Source organism: Pelodiscus sinensis, chromosome 18, assembly GCF_049634645.1.
Source record: "Pelodiscus sinensis isolate JC-2024 chromosome 18, ASM4963464v1, whole genome shotgun sequence".
In the NCBI taxonomy this organism is placed as follows: Eukaryota; Metazoa; Chordata; order Testudines; family Trionychidae; genus Pelodiscus; species Pelodiscus sinensis.
In genome coordinates, this window is record NC_134728.1 from 16258277 (window position 1) to 16268034 (window position 9758).

At 45.8% G+C, this 9758-nt stretch overlaps 1 protein-coding gene across 2 annotated transcripts in view; it reads right to left on the reverse strand.

Moving 5' to 3' along the window:
* DOK5 (docking protein 5) overlaps positions 1-9184 on the reverse strand; it is a 107323-nt gene extending 98139 nt beyond the window's left edge. For both annotated transcript variants that reach the window (XM_014579313.3, XM_006134664.4), the window contains exon 1: positions 8548-9184. In XM_014579313.3, coding sequence (XP_014434799.2) covers positions 8548-8613 — 66 coding nt within the window. In that variant the 5' untranslated portion in view covers positions 8614-9184. The remainder of the gene's footprint in view (positions 1-8547) is intronic.
* Positions 9185-9758: the final 574 nt, after the last annotated feature.

Consider the following 9758-nt stretch of genomic DNA (forward strand, 5'->3'; position numbering starts at 1 on the left):
CAAGATGGAAAGTTGAAGTAAATTGCTCAAGGCCATAGATTCAGCTTCTGAGTCAGGATCAAAACACAGTAGCACCTAATGACTTCACTATATATCCATAAAAATAGCATTCCTAACTCAATATCATGAAGACAAAAGCAAGAAGATGTTTCATCACACAGCTACTGACGTATTTTACTTCTCCAATCTAAATGCATCTAACTCAAGAATACATCAGGAAAATACTCCTGTAGTCCAACACACCAAGATAGAAGCCAGCAAAATAAAGTAGGATTGGATAATATTGGAGTGTAACAAACTATTCCAAATAAGTTAATCACTCCTCTCAATCATGCATGCTTGTGTAGTCCCCTTACTAAAGGTGCCTCTGCTTATTTTCTGGAAAGACCTTGTGTGCTGCAATCCAGCCTCACAGACTACAATTCCCATGAGCCCTTCAGAAAAAGAGGAAGGAAGTGACTCTTATGTGAGAGAGTATGTCTAGACTATAGGGTTTTGTCGACAAAAGTGGACTTTTGTTGACAAAACTATACCTGTGTCTACACTGCCGCTGAGTTCTGTTGACATAACATTGACAGAACTCAGCAGTTTTGTCAGTGGCTGTAAACCTCATTCTACGAGGAATAATGTCTTTTGTCGACAGAGTTCTGTTGACAGATGCAATAATGCCTTCTACACTATCCTTTGCGTCTACACTGTCATGTCAACAAAGCAGCTTGTGTTGTCGATAGAACTTGATGTAGTCTAGATGCTTTTTGTCGACAGATGCTTTGTCGACAGTATCTGTCGACAAAACTTCTGTCGACAAAAGCCTGTAGTCTAGATGCACCCTCCAAGTGCATGAGAAGAGAGGCCTAGCAGTCTGGGACTCTGCCCTTGGATTTTGGAACAGAAGGGGAGCCAGGCTGCTGTGGAGGAGTTTGATCCAGTCCAGGGGCTGTTAGAGTGCAGCTACAGACTGGGACTAGATGCCTTTGGAACTGGGATCTATCAGGCTTCTTCTGATAGGCACAGCATGAGGCTGTAAGGAATTGGGCATTTTTGGGAAAGTGCTGCCTGGGACAGAGCTGCTGCCTAGCTTGGACCCTCATAAACACTGCCTACAGAGAATCTCCATTACAGCTGCAGTTGTTCAAGCGCGCCCACTCAAGCAAGAGTCTGGGACTCTGAGTCCAGGGGTGTGCATACTCTGGGGTGGGATCAATATTGGCAGTGCAAATGCTAGATATATAAGTTCCAAATATTGTTGTGCCCTTTGTTAATGCTATTCATTGTTAATCTGTTAAACCGTGTTTATTTAAATTAAGTAAAGATTGTTTATTTTAATGTAATCTACTAGATTAATATGATTTGTAGTTGTTGTTCTGGAATTAGATCCAGATTATTGCTGGAATGAGTATGTTCCTGGAGGCTCTCAAGGCACACCAGTAAGTGTGTACAAGGCCAGCCAGGTGGAGGCACCGCCATTGTACATTCTTTATGAGCAAGGGACTGCAGCAAGGTGGTGGATAGGTTTTCCCCAACCAAATATCACCACCACTGGGGTACTCAGGATCTCCTTTTATGTCAAGACCATCAGGCGCCCTGGCACACCTGTGAGTGTGACCTGCTCCTGAGTAACCCAGGGAGAAAAAAGGGGGTTACACTTGAGTGAACTACAAGACCTATATCCTAACCATAAACCTATGGAAAGACAAGAAGAGATCCTTTTATTCATCTCGATTATGTTTTTGAAATAAAACAAACTCAATGGTTGCCAACCTTCCTGGTTTTGCTGGGAGTCTCCCAAAATCATGCACTGTCTCCTGGAGTCTACATCAGCCAAACCAGAAGATTTTGGGTGCTAACAGCCCAGCAGCGCAATAAGGCTTACCACACGCTTACCTGCCTCGGCACCATGCTGCTCCCTGAAGTGGCAGGCGCTGTGCCTGTGGCCCTATGGGTAAAACCAGGGGATGTCTGCACTCTGTCCCCACTCCAAGTGATGACTCTGCAGCTCCCATTGGCTGGGAACTATGGGAAACAATGAGGGCAGTGCTGCCAGAAGGATGTGCAAGTCATCTTTGGGAGTGGCCTGAGGTAAGTGCTGTTCCCCTCACGCCCTCCTATACCCCAACCCCCTGCCCCAGCCTGGTGAAAGTAAGTGGAGAGCAGGGAGAAGGGGATGGAGTGAGCAGGGAAGAAGTCTCAGACAAGGAGCAGGATAGGGCCTGGTATCCGGGTTTGTTTAATTAGACCGTTGGCAACCCTAATAGCTAAGCATGAGTAATCCTACTGAATCAAATGCAACTTCCCACAAAGCATGCCAAGTTACTTATGGCCCAGATTTTCAAAGAACATGGCACTTGTACAGGCACCTAACAGATATAGAAGTGGAAATCTTGAGAAATCTGGGTCCAATTGCTAGTGCTGCTGAGTAATTTGTATTTACCAGTTTCACTATGACGAGTTAAAAGTGACTGCTACTGCACCCCACAATACATAGAATCTGGAAAGTGATAATGTATGTATTGTAGCCTCATCTCGAGACAGGGCTGTCCAGGGGTCAGGACATTACCCAAGGTCTCTCAAGACTTGAGTTCAAGTCCCTGCTTCCACCACAGTCCTCCTACGTGACCTGTCCCAAACATCTAAGCATTAAGGATGTTAAATTGTGTTTAATCAGCTAATTGAGTAGCCAATGGAATTTCTATCGACTACTCAATTAGTTGATAATGGGGAAACTGCAGGGTCTCAGAGGGGTTAGCTCCTGGCCCCAAGAGCTAACTCCACTGCTGCTCTGCCTTTTAAATGTAAGAGCCGGGTGGCAGAGGTACCACATCTGGGACCGGGTGCAAGCCAGGACAGCTGAGTCCCAGCTCGCGCCCAGTCCCCCACTGCACCTGTGCCTCCCCTGACCCCCGTGGAGATGGTGCTGGGAGGAACCAGCTTTTAAGCTGGCTCCCCGTAGCACCAGCTCCTGCTCCTCCACGTTGCTGCCTCTAATAGAGGGGGGTAGAAGCAACTAGTCGAATAGTAACTCAACTAACCAATAAACCTAGGCTTATTGGGTAGTCAACTACTCACTTACATCCCTACTAAGGATCAGGATTTATTTGCTGTTTTATAGGGGCCTACATCCACCATTTAGGTGCCACTTACATTCTCAGAGCGAGCACTCAGCTGCTGAGTAACCTTGTGGGCAGCAAAGTTTACACTGGTTGGCAATCAGAAAGCTGTTTTAAGTGCTGGTGTTTCCCATGGCTAACAAGCTGCTCAGAGCCAGAGCCCCCAAAGCGAGATTCTCAAAGTTGCCAGAGAATGCTTGGCTCACCATCAAGCCCATCTGAATGCATCTGGGACCAAATACCAGCAGCAGCAGAGCCAATGAAGGACACCAATAGACAGAAAGGCAGCACTGCACCAAAAAGCCATCATGACAGGGATTGTTTTTTTTTTTTTTAAATAGAACTCTGCTCATGTGTACATCTGAAACAAACTCTCTCCCTCTGGTTTAGAGGCTGTCATTCCTTGCAAGTAGCCAGTCTGGTGGTTAGGGCATTCACCTGGGTTGGGGATATCTAGGTTCAAACCCTGATTAGGAGCAGGGACTGAAACAGAGCCTCTCAGGTTAGTGCCTTAATCACTGCGGGTATGTCTACACTATCACCCTAGTTCGAACTAGGGTGGTAATGTAGGCAACCAGAGTTGCAAATGAAGCCCGGGATTTGAATTTCCCGGGTTTCATTTGCATAAAGCTGGGCGCCGCCATTTTTAAATGTCTGCTAGTGCGGACTCTGTGCCGCGCGGCTACACGCGGCATGGACTAGGCATATAGCCGCGCGGCACGGAGTCCGCATTAGTGGACATTTAAAAATGGCGGCGCCCGGCTTTATGCAAATGAAGCCTGGGAAATTCAAATCCCGGGCTTCATTTGCAACTCCGGTTGCCTACATTACCACCCTAGTTCGAACGAGAGTGGTAGTGTAGACATACCGTGCTTTATTGAGGATTCCAGTGTGAGTCCCAGTCCCTCCTGTGTTAAAGCTGTATCAGTAAGCCAGAGAGTGACTAACTGTGGTTAGAGTACTCATTCCAGATAGGGAAGCCCTTGGTTCAAATTCCTGGCCTGAATCAGCATCCTGACCATCAGGATACTAGTGGGGATGTCAAAAGGTGTTTATTTTGGTAAATGTGCAACCACTGAAATGTTCACTATTTTCACTACACTTCCTTGCCAGCTCTGATACAGAGGCTGCAGTGGGAGGAGACAGGACACAGGGCCTGCATATAACTGTTAACCTTAACTGATGAGCCCAGGCTCATCAATTAACCTTTCACAGGGGCAGAGAAAGGTCCGCTTTGGCTGCTAAAGCATGAAATAACTGACCTGGCCTAGGCACCAGACTGGGGGCTTTCTTTGCTCAGGGTCTTCTCCTGGAGCTCGGTGCCTAAGCCTCTCTCTACAGCATTACTATCCTAGCTACCTGCAGTGGCTCCCCGCACAGATTTGTTGGCTTCTGGGGATACCCTTTACTTAGGTGCCTAACTCTGTGGAGCTCTGCCCATGGAATAGGAGTTGCAAAGCAAAGCAGCAAGTACCTCTGAGGATCTTGGCCTACATTCCACACCTGTAACTTGGCATATCAGTATAAAATAGCACTTCCTCCCCCACCTGGGTGTTGTGAGATAAAAACCATCATAGATTGTGAGCTGTTCAGATATTACAGTAATGGGGGTCATAGGTACCAAAAATAGACATCTCCAAGCATCCGTACAAGCCATTGAAAGCTTTGGCTGAAGCAGAATTATGCTGGCAGGTTTGTGGTGGTTCAGAACTACAAGAGGGTGTGGTTCTGTTCTTAGGCTGCTGCAGCACTTTCTACACAAACTGGTCCTATATTTAAGTACTTACATTAATTATAATTACTGTAAGTAGTACTAAAATGAAGTGGAATCTGAAATCTCGGCAATGGGGAACTGAGACATTTACAGCAAATGCAAGCCATGTTATTTCTAGCATTAGCCATCCGGAGTAATAGTAGAGAGACCATGACACACTGCAAAATTACTCATTGCATGTGTATGGGGATGGAGTTTAGTCTGAAGGTGGAACCTCAGCTCCCCAGCACAAACCTTGGCCACCTGAACTAAAGATTAACCCCCTTAAGTGGTGTTTATAGGAAGCCTATTACTCATGCCCCCACTGGATTGGAAAGTCAGTGATTTAAGAAGGGTATAATTTAGGTCCAAATGTGTGTCCTTGACTTAGAGTCTAGGTCATCATCCAAATTTTGGGTTCTGTTCAGCATTTGGCTCTGAGTGCTCTGTATAAGGGCACTCTCCACACCATGTTTGTCCTATCTTAGATCAACTGATGATAATAGACTGCCAAGCTCTTTATCTTGGTTAATTACAATTAATACTTGGCACAAAAGGCAATCAAATTAAGTAAATCTGATATAAAGAAGAGAAACTTTCAGAGAGATTAGTTATGATCTGTAGAACTGGAATTAAATAGATGAACAACAGAAAGGTGTCCATCTACATCAGGGCTACTCAACACATGGCCGTGGGCAGCCCGTGGCCCATTTGTTTGCGGCCCTCAGTGCGGTTTGTGGATGTATATGCAAACCACACTTAAATTGTGGCCCTCAGCATGTGCTGAGAGTATCATTGTGGTCCCTAGGGCTTCCAAAGTTGAGTAGCCCTGGTTTACATACTAAAAAAAACTGAAAATACTCTTCCACAAAGAACGAGCTACAAGGTTTTCCAAGTGGTCTTACCACCACTGACCACTGGCAGGGATGAATTACATGCCCATCCACCTTCTCTGGCACATCTATCTATTATAGTTACCTGCTATTTGGAAGTTTGGGCTGTTTAATTATCTGTTGTGAACTGCGTGGTGTACTCATTTTTTGTTTCAATGGGAAATTATGTGGACTGTGTTATCTGTATCTACTTCACAAGGGTTTTACCCTCCTACTCAATATTGATAAATACCAGAAAAAAAAAAAAGTTACTCACAATAAAGATCTGAATGCAAGGCTACCACGAAATAAGATTAATAATTTCACTGGATAATACTTATATGTATTTTGAAACTTTTTTGTTATTGATTAAAATGTTTCTATATTTGGGAGAAATTACAAGGGTAGAAAGGTGTATGCATTTTCTAATGACAGGTGTTGTGATTCAAAAAAATATACTTCATAACTGTTAAAGCACCAATGGATATCACATATCAAAATGTGCAAAGTAAATATCCTTAAATCAAACTCATAATCAGCACTTTTCTTACTCTGAACCCTGTAAACTTCAATTATCAATGGAAATATTTTTCATGTGTTTGTGTATACACATTGAAATCAATGTTTACCAATATTTACTGAAAAAAGCTAATCCTTCCAAAACTAGTTGTGCAGATTCCATGAACATGAGGAAATTACAAGCAGTACTGTATTTTAGCTGTCAGAAGACTGCACAATACAAATTTTATGCAACACTTATGAAAAGTTCTCCTTTTATACTTCCTTCGGTGTCTGTTTGTATAACATAATTTATATGTACCAAGTAAATATAGATCAGAAAGATCAGACATGCAATAAACCAGCAAAAACGTTTAGACATCTACAGAATCTTTCAAATAAATTCCCACGTGATAAACCTCAGTGTAAAGCTTCAAAAATTAGGAATGATTCAGATTTGCTGAATTAAAAATGCAAGTGCTGTTCATATTGACATACATAAAAACCAGAAGGAATTCTAACTTCTCATAAAGGAAGTGCAAGTACATCCAAAAGAAAAATGTATTCTATGAACCCACCTACTCCCCACCTCAAACAGCCTTCTAGCTAGGTTGCACATTTTATTCAATAAAAACCATGCTTTGAAGCCTGAAAGGATGATTAACTGTAGCTTTTAGGTAGCTTGCCATGCTTTGATACCCAGAAAAGAGACAGCAGCACCATAGTCTCAATAATGCTAATGGGAATTAATCACACGAGAGGAGAATAAAAGCCAAAAGACATTCCGCAAGGAATTGATGTGCTAATATGCATTGCACCCACATTTAAAGCCATAAACATTTCACAATAGTAACTAAATACAGAATTTCAAAAGACAAGGAAGTTGCAGACAGACAAATATATCAGAAAGTATAATCTATTGTGCACTCATAAAACTCAATGGAGAGAGAGTTTTAGAGTGCTTTAAGAACGTTAATCTCTCTCCCCTCAATCCTCAACCCACCTGAGCTTTTACATCACAAATGCAAACCATCATTATGTAGGAATGCACTGTGCAGTTGGCATCAGAGCATCTGCAACTGCAAACCTCAGGGAAGATGCATGGTTGTGACAGACACAAATTTTACTGGATCCAAAAATCAAAAGTTTGCATTGCAGAAAGTAAGATCTTGTCTATACTGGGGGGTCCAATCAGGAAAATTATTCCTAATTTACTTTAAATTCACACCCTTAGTTAACCTTTGCATCAATGCTCTCAGAATTAAAGTGTCCTTAATGCTTAATATATAGAATTCAAGGGGGCTTAATTCAGTGTAAGAACACCCACACGAGGATTTAATGCAAGGGATAGGCTGGACATTAGGAAAAACTTCCTGTTAGGGTGGTTAAACACTGGAATAAATTGCCTAGTGAGGTTGTGGGATCATCATCATAGGAGATATTTAAGAACCGGTTTAGACAGACATCTATCAGAGATGATCTAGATGGTGCTTGGTGAGGATAGGGGACTGGACTTAATAAGCTCTTGAGATCCCTTGCAGTTCTAGTATTTTATTATTCTATGAAGTTAATTAAGCCATTAAATTCGTACTTTTCATTCATTAGGATTCATTTTCTTCAGTTTCAACCTGTACACAAACCTTAAGAATCAGGCCTTCCTATCTAACCCCGAAGAAAGTTTTAGTTAATCTCCAAAACAAAATACAGGACTATGTAGCACTTTAAAGACTAACAAGATGGTTTATTAGATGATTAGTTAATATCCCTCCATCTATGCCACTGCTGCTCCCAGCCCCCAGTGATTCTCAAAAACTGCCCAATACCATCATCCAGGTTTTTAAAAGAAGACACCAAAACCCAATCCCCTCCCCCCTCCATATTTCGGAAACTCTCCTCCCAGTTCAGATCCTGCCCGGCATCTCAAGGGCAAAGTTAATGACACTAAGTGACCCAGAGCCAATGGAGAGTTCGCTTGTGTGCCTAAATAGAACAGAAGCCATGTCCTGCTCTGCCCCTTCCCAAACAAACACACAAGTGGATTTCTTTGCTGCCTACTGCTCTGCGCCTCGAGCTGTTTCTATATTTGTAGTGCGACTGGCACAGTAGGGCTGAGCAGGCGTTTCCCTGGCGCCCAAGAGTACCCTTCACAAAGTGGGGGAGGAACTAAGGTTTAGTCTTTTTAGAGCACTTTGCAGCAGCAGCCCTCCCGCACGCCGCCTCCAGCCCCGTCGCCCCACCACGCTAAGGCGCAGAGCGCCGGGCAACCCACGAGAGCGCGGCGCACACGCACACGGAAAAGGAAAGCACAAATACTTACACCTAAACGTCTGCTCCTAATCTTTACATACCCTTGCTTCACTAGGTCATTAAAATTGGAAGCCATCCGGGCGGCTCGCCCGAGCGGAATCCAGCCCCTCGGCTGAAAGGCGTCCCCCGGCCCGGGGAATAATCCTCCTGACCCAGAAACTCGGCGGCAAGAGTTTTAATCCACTTGGGAGCGAGGCGCGCGAAAGAGCCCCCCGCGCATCAGCTGACGGCGCTGGCGGCTGCAGCGGACTGGGGAGTGGAGCCGGCTCAGCGCCGCGGCTCACGCAGCCAGCGGGATCCGCCCTCTGCCTTCGCCCCGCCGGGCAGGGAGCCCCGAGCCCGCCTCGCCGAAGCTGCCCCTGGAGCAGAAGCCATGCGGGTTGCACGGGGGGGAGCCAAGGGCGAAGTAGGTGCGGTGCGAGGGAGAGAGGCTGGGGAATAGGCTGGTGTGAGGGTCTCCCCTGCTCCCGTTCCCTGCCTGCCCTCAGCCCCTTTCCAGACGCTCGCTCGCTGCTCTGGACAGTGACTTGGCTCCTCGCTGGTCTTTCCCCTCCGCTTTATCCCTGTCACTCCTCCCTAGCCCGCTCCTCCACCCTTACTCCGTCCGCGCCCTCTCATACTTGGCCCAGACCCACTGCCCAGGGGCGCCCCTCCAGACTTCGGGGCGGTGGCCACCTGTGCATGTCACAATAGTGGGGGGGGAGGGCAATGGGGGGTCGGACTTAGGACAGAAGCTTCAGTAGTGATGCTGAGCATGCTCAGTACTGGCCAAAGGGAGGGAGTTGAGGGGGGCAGTGGCTCCCTGATCCAGGAAGGGGTGGGGCCTCTGGCAGAAGGGAAGGACCAGGAACATCCAGCTCTGTGTACCGTCTCCCCCCCCCCCCCCCCCCAGGGCTGCATGGAGCACATGGGGTGGCACTTTCACAATGATTTAAAGTGCCCTGGCCTCCAGGTGCTGCTGCAGTATAACTGCCAGACCCTGGGGCAGTTGCCCCCTTTGCCCTCTCCTGTTGGCAGGCCTGGCCAAGCAGCAAATTGGGGGGTAGGGGAGACACCAACCACCATGTCCATCCTCTCTCTCTCTCTCAAACACACACACACACACACACACACCATCTCTTTCCAGGGGCTACTAAGGCACTTGAAAACTAGTTTTTTTGCAGCTCGTTTAGCAATTAGCTGACAGGAGCACTGTATTTAATTCCTATATAAAAGAAAGAA